Below are 19371 nucleotides of genomic sequence, written 5' to 3'. Positions count from 1 at the left end.
AAAAACATAATCATATATCTAACGCTATATATCTAACTAAAAACAATTCATTTGGCACAAAAATTATATATATATATATATATATTAATAGGTAAAGTTTAAAGAAAATCCAATTAGATTCTATAATTGAAGTCCAATTTTGCTCTATGTGTCCTAAATTATTTATTTTTATAGAGAGTTTTATTTCTTAATTTTAAAATCAAATATGAGACCATATCATAAATATCCATTCAAGTGAATTATTGTATACAAAAACCAAAAAGTCTAGAATTAATGAACATAAAAATATTTAAAAAATAGACAATTTATATTTTCTGCCTAATAATATTTTTACAAGACTTTTTAAAGAGTTAAAAAAATAATAAGAATAACTATCAATAATATTTAAATTATATATGTAAGATTATTATACTATGCACCTTAATGTGTATCTTTTAAGTATATCAATGTATATGCATGGAGTTACAAGCTAGTTGAGAGTAAAAAAAGAAGAAATGTGTTATGAATTTTGTAAAAGAAAAATCTCACATGAAAAAATATCTATAAAATTAATAAAAATATTTTAGAAGTTTTTTATGAGAGAAATTTTTCTCAAAAATCCTTTTTCAACTATTTTCATTAGTTAAATGCATACTTAATGGCAATTTTTTAAATGAAATTAGATGAAATATTTAAGTTGAATAAATTTGAAATTTAAATAACTCAATTGAATGAAAATAAAGTTAGAGGACTGAAATGAATTTTAATCAAACTTAAAAGATGTAATTTGCATTTTAGTCTAAAATTTTAAAGCATTTAATTTTATTTTTCATTTTTTTAAAATATATTTAATTTATATGAAATAATAAAAATCACATTTTGTTATTGGACCAATGAAACACACGTCGCATTTGATGTAGCACTTAATAGCCACGTCAACCAAAAAAAAAAAACTAACGGAGGGACTAACAATCCAAATTATATGTAACACTAAGGAGTAAAATTCAAATTTCAAAATGTAAAATCCAATTTATTATTCAAAGACCCCCAAAACATTTTTTTTTTTTTTTTTGGAGAAAGAAAATAGTTTGCTTCATTTTTTTATTTTTAGAGAGTTTCAACCTATGGCGTATTCTCCTAATGATAGTTCTTTATCGTCAAGCTAAGACACCAATCGGTTTTTGATATAAGCGAGAATTGAATCCCAAATATCTTATTCAACTATCAAACACCAATTGGCTCATTCGTGACAAATTTTGAAGCATTTTATATCTAAAGAAATTCTACCTCAAGAATATTTGAAGAACATTTGAAGATAATTTATTCAAATCATTCTTTCAAGCCTTGAAATTCTATTGGAATCAATTTTTAAAAAGCTCCAAAAACTTCAAAAAGCCTCAAATCATCGAAACTCAACGAATTCAAGCCTCTAAAACTTTGACAAAATCTACACAAAAGCATTCGAATATGAAGAATATTGAAAGAACACGGAAAATTTGAAGAATAAGAAGAGCAAATTAAGTGAAAAATTTCGTAGATGTTAACACTATTATTTGCAAATGATTTTGTGTTTACATCATTTTTCATTCTATATGTCATTTTTGAACTTTTTTTTTTTTTGCATTGCACAAGTTATTGATTAGTATGAAAAATTATATTCTATCTTGTCATTAATGACATACCAACAAAGTTGACAAATCAAAGCAAGACACAATACACATAGGAGCAAAAATTAAAAATGAAATTAATTATGATATTTGCTTTCTTTTTTTATTATTATCAAAATGATATGTCATTTATATCACTTTTGTGCATTGTACAAGTTATTATTTGCCTGTTTTTTCTGCATTGTACAAATTATTGATTACGATGAAAAATTATATTCTATCTTGTCATAAATGACATACCAACAAAGTTGACAAATCAAAGTAAGACACAATACACAAAGGAGCAAAAAATAAAAATGAAATTAATTATGATATTTGCATTTTTTTTTTTTTTATCAAAATGATATATGCATTCTTAAGTAGGCTTAAAATAGAACTATCACTATATCATGCAATTTTCAAATTTAAAAAATACATATAGTATGATCAAATCAATGCACCATCTTATTGTTTTTCAATTATTTAGTCTTCCAAATAAAACACTTTTTTAATAGTGTGTGCTCCATGACGATTGTTCTTTATTATCAAACTAAGATATCGATTGGTTTTTGAGATTAGTGGGTAATGAATCCTAAATCTCTTATTTGACGATAAAAAATGAACTAACATTATTAAGATATTGGAGGAAATTAATAATCAATGATAAGTGTAAAAATTAGTACAAGGATTGACCATTGGTAGATAAGGACAAGCATAGGAGGAGGCAAAATGTTGAACAAGGATTTTATAAAGGAATAAAAATAGTAAATTAATCAAATATGAAAATTTTCAGAATTACAACGGAAAGGATAGCTCTAAACTGCAATTCAAATTTGCTTTCAATTCCTATCTTACAAGAATATCTAACTAGACGAATCAAGGAAGCAACTTCCTAAATCTCGGTATTACAATCTCATAAAATACAACATAAAATAACAATATCTACCTAGTCCCAGATCCTGAAAGGTATGATCGTGCTAGCAAGAAACTCCTTTCTTTCTGCCTTTTGTATTCATTATAGCGCAAGAAGAAATAACCAAGATAATCGAAATCAATTGGAGACATTTTTGCCTATAAACAAAAAAACATAAATATAGTAAGTCATGGATGTTATAAGGAATAGGGATGAATATAGCAAAATAGCAAAGTAGGAATAGAGATACCTGAATTATTCCCCACAAAGCCCAATATAAGTGTGAAGCTAACATATATGTATTTGACTCCACATAGAGAGCTTCGAGATCTTTGTCAGGTACCTGCTAATAAAATTATAATTGTTAAAGAACAAAAAGAAAAAAGAAAAAGCTTAGTATTATAACTTTTAAATGAAATCATGAATGCAAGGAGCCCATTATCAAAAATTTATTCCAATGGCTGCCATTGTGAATGTCATGGATAACACCTGGATAGATATTAGTACATGCAGATGATTTTAATTGTAATTTTTAATATAATCAGATTAAATAAAAAGTGCAAAAAGTGTTTACATGGCTGTGATGATTATGGGCTAAAACCAACAGCCTTCATAACTCCAATTTTTAATATCCTAAGCTTATTAATTGTGACTCATATAGGACTATATTAAATTCATAAACCATTCTATAAACATCAAAGAAATAAATAAATAAATAAAAGACTGCATACTTAAATTTTAAGGTGCAAATGGAACACAATGCTGACATACCTCCAGTGGATTGTCAAGTTGTAAATAATGCCTGAAGAAATGGTATTGTTCATCCTTACTAGGGTATCTGCATTAAAATTACATTGAACAGTTCAGGAATTGTATCATGTTTGAGTCACAATGACAAATGAGAATGAAACAAACAAAAAATAAAAAACGTACAAGCTGTAGTCACAATCATAGCCTGCATATTCATTAAAGTGATTTCCAATGTCAAAGCCTCTATAGTTGTATGATCCGTACTCAAAATCAATTACGTAGAGTTTCTCTGAACATTCACCAAACAAAAAATAAGGTTAAACGATAAAACTGAGAATAATAACAGCTAACTAAAGACACATATTATTCCAGAAGTATTTTGTTATCTTCTATAGACATTGGAAAGCATTTTGAGCCCCAGCATCAAATTTGATTCCTGTTTTGCAGTCCATAAGTCATAATCAAGGGTATGGCAGATACTAGATTCTCAAATAAACAGCTCCAAGGCAATAGATAATTGAAGAATTTAAGCAATGCATCAGACGGACCATAGACATTTCATATAAAAACTATTCAAATTGACCCCACTATCTAATCAGGGTACAAAGAAAGCCCCATTGGCTACAACTCCACATGATTGGCATAAGCAAAGTCTTATTTCAAATCCAGGCTACTTGAATGATAGTAATTCAATAACATTACTCTTTCATACATGTCATACTCCAGTACTCACCATTTAGATTACCATCAAATTAAGAGATAAAAAAACCACTATGTGTCTATAATATTTGCAACATTGATGGAGGTGAAAGTAGGGTGTCTCCACATGTTAGCATGCATGTGTGAGTGAGAGAGAATTTGAAGTGTATTATGAAATTTGGCACATACATATTGTAACATAAACAAATCAGCCGTAGAACATAGTAACAGAAATAGAACTGCAGTCAACAGAAGTCATAAATACCTTCTTCATCATTAACCATTAGATTTCCACAAAGCAAGTCATTATGAGCAAATACCACTGGCGCATTAAGAAGGCCTGTCAGTTCCTGTTTCATTATCAGAAAACATATCCATAAAGAGGAATAAGCCTTTCACCTTAATAAACTTAAATAGCATTTTTCCATGACCATTAGCCAAATTTTTTTAAATCTTGTCAGATTCCATACCACCAAAAACTATTAAGGTAAAAAGAATAAAACTAAGAAATTTCCAAGGGATCATTATACATAACTACAAGTCTGGGCACATACTGCATCCTACAATTGTTCTTCTGGATACCGATATGCCCATCTAGCACATTCTCAAATTATATCCCCCATCTGGATATGATTTTACTAAAATAGTAAAATACTCAAGGAGTGGTCCCAGATTAATTGGTTAACAAATGGCAAAGGACCATTTATGTGTCTGCTTTTGAGAAATATTTTTTGTCATATGATATCGGTAGTTCAAATTTACCATATCAATGTAAAATAACAAGGTCTCTTCAGCAAGTTAATATGTAAATACTGTATTTAACTGTGCAGTCTCTAGACTTAGTTCCTGCACCTGTTTATCACCAAAGCAGCAAAGTAAAACTTCTTAAAAAGTTATATCTTGTTCTTGAATCAGCAAGGCCAGATAAGTATGGTAGATAAAGAAACAACAAGGTTCATGCCTAGTTAAAAGAAGTTACAGAAGACTGACTACTTTAAAATAGGATATAAGACATCTAACAAAGCAATCACATGCAAAAAAAATTTGTGAAAGCAGGCAATACCTTGAGCTCAACAATTTCATCGTGAATTTCCTTAAATGAAATCATCTTAAACATCCTCTGCTTCTCACTATCATCAAATTCAAGAACGGATGCTGCAACAAAAGTTCAAATATCAAAAGATTAACATGCGATGGATGGCAACTACAGAACACACACACATCAGTAGGAATGTATGTATATTAAAAATAGAGCAAGGATCAGGGAAAAAAGGTCAAACAGTGGACGTTGAATGCCAGGTTCAAGTAAATTAGCTTAGAATGGTATAGATTGACAAGTAAGCAACTAAGCATGGCTAGTAATCCATCAGGGTGAGATAAAAGAACCTTTTTCAAAGAACTTGGAGATGTCATTCCACAGCTGAGGTTCTTTAGAGCCTGGAATTTCCACTTCATGAAACTTGCGTAGTTGCTTGGCAATCTCAGCAGCTAGCTTTGGCTTTCTCATGTCTGCCAAGGGAAATAACGTCAATACAAAGGTTATATATATATATATATATATACACACACACATATAAACTTTATTGAACGAAAAAAACTAGTACAAGAAAAGCCAGAGTGCACACAATGTGTGCTAAGGAAAGCATAGGTACAAAAACAAACTAAGAAGAATAAAAAATACATATATCAAGCAAATCAACTAATGATGAAAAAGATATGCCCCCCCGAAGCATTAGTCCACCCAAACAAAGTTTGGAAAAAAGACATCTTCATCTTCATATTAGGAAAAAAAAATATATATATATATATATATATATATAAAAAGATAAGTAATACTATTTAATTGAGAACAGCCTTCAGCTTTTATAAATTTTTACTTCGGTTGCCATTGAAATCCATGCCTAAAGAAAAATTATTTGGCAGATGAGGGATGCTAAAAACATAGGCTTGTCAATAAATGAAGAAGTAAATTGGGGGAAAAAATGATGACGTAATTTAATTTCCAATATGGTTTAAGGAATTAACCAAGAAAAGGCAACGAAATTTTTATTTTTTATTTTTTATGCATGTCCTGAAAGAATGGGGGATGGGGGGATGCACATATACACTTGTCACCTTGGATTTCAGATTAAATGGTACTACGAAATGGCCTCTGCCCTCCTTGCACATTCTCTAATCAATGCCCTTGAATTGGATGACAAGAAATTCTAAAAGTGACTACAAATTATAATTTCAATTTTGGGATTATTGCCACTTCAAAAGTCTTTCGTTCATGGGGAAAACCCTTAGCTACTTGTAATTAATGCTGAAATTGGAGCCTGATTTTTAGTGAACTCAGTACAGGGCCACAATGTACACTCTTCTTGCAGTTATCCCTCAAAATATATAGTGCTCTAAAGATAAATAAATTACTCAGCAGAGAGTCACTTATAGGAAAATATAAATATAAATATATATATATATATATATGCATCAATTAATTTACTAAAATCCATATTAGTCCTACCCTGACATATATCATTCCCAAGTTTACCTGACTCAACTAGTGTCCGCGCATTGATAAAAGACTGCACCATTCCATTTCCAAAAACTCCAAGCAACTTGGCACCAAATCCTGCAGCCGAGAGGTATTTGATGGCCTAAACACAGTAAGTGATGAGTAATTAAAAAGTGAAACATGCAACTAAAAAGTCGTCAACTATTTAGGAAAAGGAAAACTAAGTTTAAATACTGTGTGAAGCATCTTCTAGTAATGCAGTATAATCATCAAAAGTAAAAACTATTCTCATGGGCCTACCATTTTTGGTTTCCTTTAGTAAGAATATCATAATTATTCGTAAACGAATTCCCAAAAAACAACTTGCCAACTACGCTTAAGTTTGTTTTATTAAACCTTAATGAGAATTCTGCATCAAAGCCTAAAACAGATAATTATATAATGCCAGGCACCAGACTAACCTAAAAGCACAACAACAAATAATAATATAGAGATCTAGCAGTGCACACACACATCATCAGACTTTGTTATTAAGCTATAATATCAGCAAAAGCAATACATACACTCAGTAAATTGCTTAACATAACACGCAATCTTCGACTTATTTGATTCAATAGAGAATCATTTCTAACAAAACAAATTAAGTACACAGTGAGTGATTATGGTCTTTCTAGACTAATTACACAAAAATGTCCATGAAGCTTAGGGAATCACCTGCAATTCCCTTTCGCGATTGATAACATACTCGGTGTTAGGCCCGTATAATCTGACTGTCACCGACACGTCGTTTCCACTTTCTTCCTTAACAGAAGCCTTCAGCACTATAAGAATTTGAAGACCGATTTCCAGTTAGAAATTTCAATACTTCAAATTTCAAAAAAGCCAATACTGTAACAAAGCAACAAATATTGCTAATTTCAATTTTGAGCTAATAGCGTAATCAGAATCGAGTAAGGAATATACTCACATAGATTTGTGATTCCACCAGAAACAGTCTCTACGGAGAAGCGAGAATCGTCCAATTCTGACCATTTCTTGAACAGATCCTTGCACAACTCTCTGCAAAAACCGAAACGAATTCAAATCAAATACTTTCAATTTCATGCTACATCATAAATTAAGCTTCGTTGCATTAGCTCAAAACAACATCCAATCCTTTAAAATTTCCTCTCGTTTTTTTACTTATTTTCCCACGCTTTCTCAGCTACCAAACGGCAAAACTAAGCTCGGGAATTCAAATGCATTTGAGAGAGAGATAGAGAAGAGTAACGAACATGATGCGAGGTTTCATTTGAGGCAGAGAGAGAGAGTGATCAACGGTGAGAGAAGAGGACTGGATATCGGAGCTAAGGTTCGGGTTTTCTCGAGCTTCCTCTGCTACTTCCATGGCGTTCCAGATCTTCACAGCTCCCATATTTCTCTCTTTCTGACTCTTCTCGTTTATATATAAATATATTGCTTTTTCTTCAATTTGCTACTCTGCGAATATGCCCTCTCTTGTGTGCGAAAAGCCTTAAAACTAGAAAAATTCAAATCATGCTGCGGTGATTTTTGGGGGCGAATCGGGAAGTACCTATAATCTATATTATTATATAGGGACAACGTGTGCGTGTTAGAAGTTAGAACGTGTGCGTATTATAAGGGATTTGCGTAATGCCGAATATGTCCCCCGCTGTTTCAACTCTCTTGTCGTTTTCTTGATTTCGTTTCGTGTGCATTTAGCATGTCTTAAAAAATATATCTTTTTTTTTTTTTTTTTTTTCCCTCAGAATATTTTTGCTATTATTTACAAGTCTTACATTATTTACGAGCTTTATTGTATTTTTTTATAATATTCATGAATTTCACTACACTATTTCAGTTATTTTTTAGTTATATCTGCAAGATTTTTAGCAAAAAATTTTTAATTTTTACTGAATAATCTATTCCCAAACGAATATGAAGCTAATTTTATCGTTGTATGTATCATATCGACACGTGCATATATGGTAATCTAAATCAAACGGAGGTGTGTTGTCGACTACTACTAGATTGATAGATCCTCTAAATTCCTCATAAAAAACAAGAACCTCTAAATCAAAGTCATGGCCGACAAAAAACGAACTTTTAATTAAAGCTTTTTTTTATGATAATGATATTATTTCATTATTTGATTATGAATAATTATATATGTAAGGTCTGTTTTTGTAGCCCTAACCCAAAGGATATGGGTTAAAGGCCCAACGAACTCAGGACAATGAATTTGTAGAGAGTGGATCGAAAGAGCTGGGTTGGATATGAAGCATAGAACAGTTGGCTAGGTTACGTGCGGTGATGATAACGTGAACTGAAGCTTAGATAACTCTGTGAATGTATGTCCGAAGAGGCGTCTTATTGAATGAACTATGATTACAATATTCAGAACTACAGTAAAGCTTTTCTCTCTCTTTCTCTCTCTTTTTTTCAATCCCTTATTATCAGAGACCCTTCTTCTTTATATAGCATCTCTTCCTATCATCTCCATCGTCCACTTGTTCTTCATCCACGCATCCACTCGAGTGCATGTCACGTCGTGTGTCTACTTTAGTTCTTTGTGAGTGGCGGTAGCTGAGGTTACACTGTTCAGGGGTCTTCTCCACATAAATGCGGCCAGAAAAGCTGTTGCAGCGCATTAAATGCGGTGGTACCAGCTTTTCCTTCAGATATTTTTTAGTTCTGATCATTTCTGGATTCACCCAGGATCTGTCATGGCCGTTGGGACCGTTGGGAAGATTAGTCGGATCCTCCACACATACACTGTTCAGGGGTCTTCTCCACATAAATGCGGCCAGAAAAGCTGTTGCAGCGCATTAAATGCGGTGGTACCAGCTTTTCCTTCAGATATTTTTTAGTTCTGATCATTTCTGGATTCACCCAGGATCTGTCATGGCCGTTGGGACCGTTGGGAAGATTAGTCGGATCCTCCACACGTTCGTTTGATCAAGGCTCATCATAGCCGAGGAGAAAGACATCCTCGGACAAATGGTGACCTCTTCGGACAACACTCCCCTTCTGCTTCTGGGCTTCCTGCTTTAGATGGACCGTCCCAACTACCTATTAATCCTCGGAAATGCAATAGTCCTTAACAGGCGGTTCCAAGCCCGTTAGGTAGCTTTGGGCTTTTTCCCCCCACAATATATGCTTACTACTTGCTTCTCAAAAAAAATATATGCTTACTTACCATTCTCTCAAAAAAGAAAAAAAAAAGTGTATATGTCTTTTTTTTTTTTTAACTTCACCTTTATTACTATCTATTTAGTTAAGAGTTTAGGATTAATTACTAGGACACAAGAGTAGGAAAAATTAAATAATATCATGTCACTCGTATTAAAATCCAATAATTGAGAGGCATGTACGTAAAATAATCATATTAGAATTTCACCACTACTATTAAGGGTAAGGGTGTTCATGGTGCAATTCGGTGTGGTTGAGTCATTTTAAGCACCGCACCTCAATTTTGTTATCACATGTGCGGTTTGGTCGATTTGTAGATGATATATTTTTCAAAATGTCATGGTCAATTTATAATTTACTATTAATAATCATGACAATATGATAATAAGTTTTTTTTTAAATTTTTTTTTAAAGATATATAACTTGTGTAACAAAAAAAAGTAACCAATTGCAGTACGGTACGGTTACTTTATTTTGTAGGCGGTTTTGGTCGGTTTGGATGTGGTCGTGCGGTTTGAGTAGTTTAGTGAACACTCCTAATCAAGGGTGGTAGGGGATGGTTATTTTTGCGCACATGTCTCTCATTTATTGGATTTTAATACAATTGGCATGGGCACATAAAAAAAAAAAAAAAAAAAAGTAGGATTGGAAAGCTCGCCCTTTTTTCTGTTTGTCCTAAAAAACTCTTGAGAGGTTTCTAAAAGCTGGTACGTAAAAGCTAGGCTAAATCGATCTCATACTGAACTACAATCTACGAAGAAGTAGAGGACCTAGTCCATGGAGAGAGAGAGAGAGAGAGAGAGAGAGAGAGAGAGAGAGAGAGAGAGAGAGAGAGAGAGAGAGAGAGAGAGAGAGAGAGAGAGAGAGAGAGAGAGAGAGAGAGAGAGAGAGAGAGGACCTCCATAACAAAGTTTACCCATCCTCAAAGTATTAGGCGTCCTCAGACCGGGTCCCCAGCCCAATATATACTACTAGGCTTATCATCCCTACAATTTCAATTACAATTTCATAGTATATAGATTTAAAAAAAAAAAAATACCATAAAGGATATGATTTAAAAAATAATAATAATTATTACTTTATTTTTAATGAAAGCTTATTGTGTAAAAAAAAAAAAAAAAAAACTATTAGGACAACAAATAAATCCATTGTCAAACATTCAAAATTAATTACCTTAGAAGCNTTGTCCATTACAATCTGCATCATCGGCGGCGGCATGACGGCATCGACACCGACATCGACGACTCCTCCGCGGCTAACTCCTGCGCCGCTACTGCTCCTCTAACTCAAACCCATTCTCCGCCGCTACCCCGAACTGTTGGGTCTAAAAAAATCCCTCATTCTTCTTCCATTTCTGATTCTTTTTATCTCGTTGGAGTCATGGCGTTTGCTATTTTGGGAAACGGGTTTGATCGGCGGGGTGTTGGTGGTGGTGGTTTTGGGATCTGTTGGTCGGTGGTGGTGGCGGTGGACTCCTTCGTGGCCAACTCCTCCGCCGCTACTGCTCCTCCAACGCAAACCCATTCTTCGCCGCTACCCCGAACTGTTGGGTCTCAAAAAATCCCTCATTCTTCTTCCATTTCTGATTCGTTCTCTCTCGTCGGAGTCATGGTGTTTACTGTTTTGGGAAATGGGTTTGATCAGCGGGTGGTGGTGGTGGTGGTTTTGGGATCTGGGTTTGGTTATAGGTTTATGGGTTTGTTGGAGATTGGTTTGGTTATTGGGTTTATGGTTTTGATTTGCTAAAGATTTGGTTTTGAGTTCTTGGGTTGCTGGGTTTGATTTGGAGTTCTTGATTTGCTGGGTTTGAGTTCTTGATTTGCTGGAGATTTGAGTTCTTGGTATCTTCATTCTTCCTGTTAGCATTTAATTTATTTATTTTTTCTTGTTTTCATTTATGTCCTAGTGATTTGGGTTTGAGATCTTGGGCTGCTGGGTTTGTGATCTTGTGATGGTTATGAGTTCTTGGATGCTGGATTTGATTTGAGAAGAATTTGAAGAATAAGTTGTAAAATGAAGAACTAAGAACACTAAGAACATTAAGAAATTTTTTTTAATTAAAATTTTTAATTAAATTAAATTTAAGGTTTTTTATTTAATTTTTTTTTTTAAAATTTGCTGACATGGCTTTTTATAAAAAATTAATTAGCTGACGTGGCATTAAAAAAAAGCCAAATAATATTTTTTAATAATATTTTAATTGTTACATTAGCGCCACGTCAGTTTCCGTCTGCCACCTAGGACTTTACCGTTAGGGCACTAACAGTAGGGACAAAAATAGAAACCGTTTTTCAGGATAGGGACTAAAAGCGGTAAAAATAAAATTTAGGGACTAAAATAGAAATCGCCTAAAAATGTAGGGACTAAAATGTGCTTTTCGCCTTATTTGTATTGTCTTTCTTAGATTTTAACGCTTAGAAGTGTGTCGATAGCTATTGGTCTTCTTTAGGTTGATGTCGAATTTTGGGATTGACCACTAAAAACAAATCCAAGTCTAGTGCGGTGGTGAGGCCATCCTTCAGCACTTTTTTTTTTTTTTGAAAAAATCCTCCAGCACTTGCCAAGTGACCATGAAAAAAAAAAAAAAAAAAAACCCAACAAATATTAATAAATATATAATTTAGTTAAAAATCAATAATCTATTATTATTTTTTTTAAGAAAAGGCAAAATTTTAAATTTGAATTTCACCTTACAAGGGCCAGTACACAATAATTGACATTTTCTACAGAATTAGAATTCTCAATAATTTTGTTAAATAAAAACAAACAACCAAATTCATAAAATTCCCAACACTGAGCGTGTTAGTTCAAATAGCAATGTAACTAATTGAGTAAAAAGAAAAGGTACACTATTGACTATTGTACTGTACTTAATTCATCTTATTTAGCACACTAGCTAGCCAGGTAATTAACAGATGGATTAATTGGTGATTTTAGTTTCACATATGTCTTTGATGGTAACCTTACAGACTCCCAAGTTTGTTCCAATCTTCTTTTTGATTTGGAATCCCCCTCTCCCTCTCGGAGAATCAAGTTTATTTGTGCTGACTCTCGAGTTCTCTTGACATCTTCTCCTAAGGTTTTTGTTTGTTGGGTGCCCAAGTTGTGCAGTATGGCTTCTCATTCTCTGGCAAAGTGGTCTTTAGCTTATAATTTTTTTGGTTCTTTTGATTTTGGTAACAACCCCTCTTCTTTTGTTTCTGTTATTCAGGGTGAGGCTTGTTTGCCTGTGTAATTTGTTTTCTCTCTTAATCAAATTTATGGTTCATAAAAAAAAAAAAAGAAAAAAAAAAGAGTAAACTATGTATTTGGTCCCTATCCTATACATCATATTTCAATTTGGTTCTTAACCTTTCAAATGTCTCGATTTGGTCCCTATCCTTTCAGTGTCGTGTCAATTTAGTCCTTACCATTATTTTTTGGATAAAAATTGATGACGGCCAAAATAAAAAATTAGCTTTTGTTGATGTGACAATATACATAAAATTTATTTTATTTGCCATGTCATCAATTTTCATCTAAGATATAACGACAGTGACTAAATTGACACGACACTGAAAGATTAAGAATCAAATTGAGACAATGTAACCAATTGGATCATACATGTGACTAACAATGTAACTTTACTCTTTTTAAATAAAATGTTAAATAGGATCTCAACCTCTATGTACTAGTGACCGTTCTTAACCCACAAAACCCATAAAAGTTTTTTTTTTTTTTTTTTTTTTTTTAAATTTTAAATAGTTCTTGAAATTTTGTATTAAAAAAAAAAAAGAAAAAAGAAGAAGATTCTCGTTGTCAACGAGAATCTTCTTCTCGTTGAACACATTATAAACACGCAAGGAAACGTTTTCTTCTTCTTCTTTGGTGCCCTACCATTAAAGCATTAACACGTAGCATTCTCATCTTGGATGAGTTCATCTGATTTTTGACTTTGTCAAATGCTGAGGCCTTGTATGCAAGCTAAGTCGTACCCCTAACTTGTGGTTGGCCCTCGTTTGAAAAGTGTAGATTTGGATTGGCCGAATTTTGTAACGTGATCCAATTTTGTAACGTGATCCAATGGACAAGACTCAAGAGTCAAGACGACTATTCACCCCAAAAAAAAGAAAAAACCATAAAAGACTGCCATCCACGATAAGTTATCCTATTCTTTCATTGAGTTCAAACTTCAAAGTTGTGTTTTTGTATTCAATTGTTTCCAGTTGTGTTTTTGTATTCAGTTTGACCGTTTGAGTGCAACAGTATATGTAAATTACTGATATTTTTTTTATAGAAAATTTCTTTACAGTAAGATGTAAGTTACAATTTAGGAAGACTGAATTTAATAATACTATAGAATTTAGTATATTTATCTTATAAATTAAGCTATCATCAATCACAAAAAATAATTTAATATGAGTAATGCTACGGATAAAAACTATTTTACAACATTTTTACAAATTGCTGATGTGGTAAATTCTTACTAATTCTAATATAGGCTCATCACTAACATCATATTTTTACTTACAATAACTATTTGGAAAATGTTAAAGCCACATCAGCAGTTTATAAAAATATTGTAAAATAGTTTGTGTCCGTAGCTTTACTAATTTAATATATATATATATATTATTTAAGTGATACCAAGATTTTTATTTTTTATTTTTTACCACATCAATTCTTAAATTTTTTATAATAAAATTTGTATTAATTTCTATAAGGATAGAATTTGGTTCATAGGCCCAGAGGGTTCAAGGATTTAGGCCCAAAGAGCTCAATACAATGAATTTGTAGAGAATGGATTAGAAAACTAGGCTCTAATGAATCAGACAACAATTATAGTTGGCCCAAATGACAAGGAAGCAAAGATAAACTAGTTTAATTCAAAGAAAATCGTCATCGGCATAATCCAAGGAGATCAGTTCTTGTATATATCTCTTTTGAATTTGTTTACAAGTGCAGTTCTTATTCCTATAGTGTGTTTTTCTCTTAATTCTCTGATCCTTTTTCTTCAAGATCTTCTTTCCATTTTATACTACCTTCCTTCTTTTATCTCTACCTTCTACGTGTAGATTGGATTGTTGGTGTTGATTATTATCCCATCAGCACCTTCCTGAAATTTTTGGGAGTAGCTGTAAGGCTGAAAATTACTGTTCAGGTATCATTTCCTTATTAATGTGGTCATAGAGTTAGTTACAGATCATTCAATGCGGTGGTAGCAATTTTTTCTTAGATATTTCATAGCTTTCCTTTGTCCTGCAATTTTTTCTAGAGCCGCCGCCGATGATGCAGATTGTAATGGACAAAGAAAGATAAATAGATCACACTACCTGTGAGTTTGACCCGAGAGGGAGAGAGAGATAAGCAAAGGAAATTTTGGTTTTATATATTTTATTTAGGTTTTAATGTTTGTTTTTAATTTATTTTATTTCTGGGATTGTGTTAGATCTGAGTTTGTGTTAGATCTGGGTTTGTGTTTTTAATTTAAGTTTTGTTTTTTAATTTATTTTCTTTTTTGGTTTAAATTTGCTGACATAGCTTTTTTATAAAAAATTAATTAGCTGAAGTGGCATTAAAAAAAAGCCAAATAATATTTTTTAATAATATTTTAATTGTTACATTAGCGCCACGTCAGTTTCCGTCTGCCACCTAGGACTTTACCGTTAGGGCACTAACAGTAGGGACAAAAATAGAAACCGTTTTTCAGGATAGGGACTAAAAGCGGTAAAAATAAAATTTAGGGACTAAAATAGAAATCGCTTAAAAATGTAGGGACTAAAATGTGCTTTTCGCCTACAAATAATAAAGGAATTTTAATGTTTATTTTTCAATAAAGTGAAGATTGATGATGTAAAAAATCGTTAGTTGTGCTTTTCGTCTATGCAGATGGGGTAATTATTAAGTACTTTCGGAATATCTTAAATGTGTACTTTTCCATTTCACATAACTGTAAGTCCCACAAATTAAATTTATGGTAGGACCTACAATTCATGTGAGAGTGAAAAATATGCATTTATGGTACTCCTAGAATATTCAATAATTTTCCATGCAGAAGACCGATGACAAGTTGTTCCACTGATCAATTTGCAAAAAAAGACCACGAAATGATAAAACACCGCTGTGGTGTTGGCCAGAGGCCCTTCGATGACTAGGTTAGGTCAAGGTGAAAAGATTCACTTGCTTAAATCAGAGAGCTAAAATGGCTAAAAGATGTGAGTATGAAATTGTGTACCTTTATCTCTCATGATTGTGTGAGTTTTATAGCCCTTGTATTCATTGCCTGAATGAATATCAGTATTTATGAGATTTGGAGTAGTTGGTAATAAATGTTGTCCTTTATTACTTGTCAATTGCTATTCATTTGTTGGTATCCGGATGTTATTCCTTAGTTGTTTTCTGCATTTAATATCTTTTATAACTTTATCTGTCACTGATGACCGGCGGTTACGACTTGCATTGAATCATTTAGTTCATCTGTAAGGTTGAAATTTATTAACCATTTTGTTGGCTTTATTCTATGTCAATTTGCTTGTAATTTAAGCACTTAGTAATCCTGTATTTAGGTGAGATTATTGTAAGGGTAGTGTGTGAGAAGATGTGAAGAAAAACTTAAGTAAGTGCAAAGAAGCAGAGCTTCGCGGCTAGGACTCGCAGGTGGCTCGCAGCTGTAAGTTGCCAATTTCAGGCACGTGAGATGCACGCAGGGAAGCTGAAGGGTCGCGCCAGCTGTCGCACTACAGGACAAAAGTCCCAGGCTGGCCAGACCGTTACGTCGCGACTTGATTTCGCGACTTGGACAAGCCGAGAGACCAAGCCGCCAATTTACCCTGTTTGGCAAAAATCTGTCTCTTCGTATTCTCATCTCACCTCACTATATATAGACCCTTATACCCACTAAATTGAGAGAGTTTTCAAAGAGAATTTTGTGAGAGAAAACCCTAGAGAAAAACAAGATTGCCTCATCCCCAATCTTCATCTAAGAAACTTTACAAATTCCTCTACTCTCTTCCTTTCCATTGTCATACCCTTGAGAGGTCTTTTACCAAATCCTTATCTCACCATACCCACGTCTGTGAGAAGGTTTATTTGGTGCTAAGGGAAGCAGTTTGGAAGGAACCAATATACATTGGTTGATGCTATAGTCAAGTAGTGGAATCTAGGAAGCTAAAGAAGAAATAGGTTCAGCATAACCTCGTTGGAGCAAGAAGCTTGGAGGGCTTAGGTACCTGGGTAGATTAGGCTTGGAGGGTCTTTTGCTGTTCATGTATCCCAACTATATTCTTTAGTGGATTTTATCACCGCTTGGAGGGCGGCGGAGAGGTTTTACGCTGAGGACTTCGGTTTCTCTTCGATAACACATCGTGTGTTATCCGCGTGTTTGCATCTTTCTTCCCTTTATCTTTGCCTTATATTTACTGCTGTGGATGTGTTTATATTTAGCTTAGATTGTCTATCAATTCTGTTATAAGCTTATTATCATGTTTCGCACATTAATTATTTGATATAAAGCTTAAATTGGTATTTTTGTAATTTGGGGTCTAAACGTTCAAGGGTATTTCATACCCATATTGAACTTTCATCATCCATTCACAAGATAGATGATTCTAATAAATTTACACTAATCAAAGATCATAATAGTATGGATCTCAAGATATGTTAAAACAAAATAATGTGCATCAGGATGATGAGATAAATGGAATAATCTATGTCTGACATTAGAGAAAAAATAATAAAATAGTGCATGTTCAACAGAAATATATGTATAAAAGAGATAAAAGATTAGAAACGTATGTTATTAATAGAAAATTACATAGATACATCAGAAAGTACTGCGTGCATAAATTAATAGGCAAGTCGTCCTTATTCCAACCAAATACAAGTATCAGAAATACAAGATGCTTAGCCAAGAATACAGCTACATTCAACTTGGTTAGAAGAAAACTAAACACCTAATGGCCTATTGACTACATGAACCAAATGCCCATTAGAGAGAAACGTGGTTCGAAGATTTCAACACCCAATCCCACATTAACACAAAACAGAAGCATAAGAGAGATTTATATTTTATATCGACCTTTTATGAATCTCATGCATACAAAGTTTTGTTTCAACAAAAAACAAGATGTTAGGAGCTTTTTCTTTCCACAAAGAGAGAAGAGCACTAGTTGTGTAGCATTCTCAAGCCCTCGATAGTTCCAACACAACAAACTCATTTTAGGAAGTTGCTTCGCACTTTGCAGCCTCACCAAGAGAAACATTGGATTTTCAATGACTATGAGTTTTGGAGAATCAATTGACTAAATAATGGATAAAAAGAGCAAGATTTGGAATACTAATTTGAGAAGGCTTAATGGTAAAATATCATTGAAGTGATGAAAAATGACATCTACACCAGTTGTTGTTGTTGTTGTTTTTATTTATTTATTTTTATTTTTTATTATTTTTAGTATAGGTGGAGATCGAATCCAAAATATCTTATTTGGCGACAATAGATTTTACCAATTGAGCTAACTTGATCTCACCTGTCACCATTAGTTAAGTAAAGAAAAATGTCCTCTTTACTTCTTACAGAGAAAATATATGAAGAAAATGTTGTCATATGCTGCGCACAACATATTAATAATACATTGTTTCTAAAATAATATTTAGGGCTAATTATATATTTGGTCTCTAACTTTTATAGTTTACACCTTATGTTAATTTGTTCCCTAACCTTTCAATTGTGTTGATTTGATCTCTAACCAGCTAACCTAACCTTTCGGTGTTGTGTCACTATAGTTCTTGGTGTTAAGTATTGGATGAATAAAGCTAATATGGCAAATTGCTAGAATAAAATATTACTTTTCTGCCATATCATTGACACATTACATTTAAAAAAAAAAAAAGCAAAAGCAAAAAAAGTGGGGGAATGGGATGTTAAAATGTCTGAACATGTTACTTGTAACTCATAACCCATCACCAATAATCCATATTCCATAACCCAATTTTCAGTATTTGAAAACTCTTAAAAGTTGTTTTAGTTTTCATGACTTTAACTCACTTTTTTTGAGCAATGAATCATGAGAATTGAGATAAAAAACTGAATCAAACAGGCATCTTTATGGTGGTGTTCCAGTTCCGTTCCAATATGTACTCTCTCTCGGTTGAAATGAAATAGGTTTTGGTTTCAAGTACTGCCCTTTTTTGGTTGTTGGTATAATCTCTATTCTCTAAAACAATCGTTTCAAGTTGCTATTTATTTGTTTTTTGGTTTTTGTTTTCGACTGCTTCTCTGTGGTCTGTATAAAACCTGCTATTTATGCTATTTTGCAAAAAAAAATCTCAGCCCAAGTCTCTATCGTATTTATAAATCTCAGCCCAAACGTACTGATACTGTTTTTCCACTTTTTTGTTTTATTTTTTTTCTCGTTGAAATGGGCGAAGAATTTTTTTTTAAAAATGTAATATGACGTGGCAGTGCAAGGGTAGGTTGACGTGGCAGGAAAATAATATTTTATTCAAACCATTGGCCACGTCAGCTTATTATTCGGAACTAAATTGACTCAGGAGAAATTACAGAATACCTTAGTAGTTTACTATTCTACTAATAAACTTACACTTGTTTAAAATTACTGAACCAATAATTAATTTTTGTTTAAAATTTTTTTTTAACTAATAATTTTAAATAAATAACAATGTTTTAGTAGGATAATGGACCACCTCCCTTGTAAAAC

At 32.8% G+C, this 19371-nt stretch overlaps 1 protein-coding gene across 2 annotated transcripts; it reads right to left on the bottom strand.

The window, feature by feature from the left end:
* Positions 1-2355: 2355 nt before the first annotated feature.
* LOC112008963 (probable ethanolamine kinase) lies at positions 2356-8057 on the bottom strand. 2 transcript variants are annotated; one of them, XM_024041319.2, is made up of 11 exons: positions 7759-8057; positions 7452-7543; positions 7199-7305; positions 6521-6626; positions 5374-5496; positions 5051-5142; positions 4253-4337; positions 3472-3577; positions 3310-3376; positions 2789-2884; positions 2356-2696 (listed from the first exon to the last, which is right to left on the bottom strand). In XM_024041319.2, the coding sequence occupies exons 1-11, from the start codon at positions 7896-7898 to the stop codon at positions 2568-2570; spliced, it is 1143 nt and encodes a 380-aa protein (XP_023897087.1). In that variant the 5' UTR covers positions 7899-8057; the 3' UTR covers positions 2356-2567. The 2 variants fall into 2 exon arrangements, with proteins under 2 accessions (XP_023897087.1, XP_023897088.1); XM_024041320.2 differs by having other exon boundaries at positions 2789-2881; positions 7759-8056.
* Positions 8058-19371: the final 11314 nt, after the last annotated feature.

The sequence above is a fragment of the Quercus suber genome, unplaced genomic scaffold (genome assembly GCF_002906115.3).
Source record: "Quercus suber isolate HL8 unplaced genomic scaffold, Cork oak 2.0 scaffold_29, whole genome shotgun sequence".
Classification (NCBI taxonomy): Eukaryota; Viridiplantae; Streptophyta; class Magnoliopsida; order Fagales; family Fagaceae; genus Quercus; species Quercus suber.
Note: the sequence above shows the minus strand (reverse complement) of the source record. Positions and strands in the feature narration are given on the sequence as shown.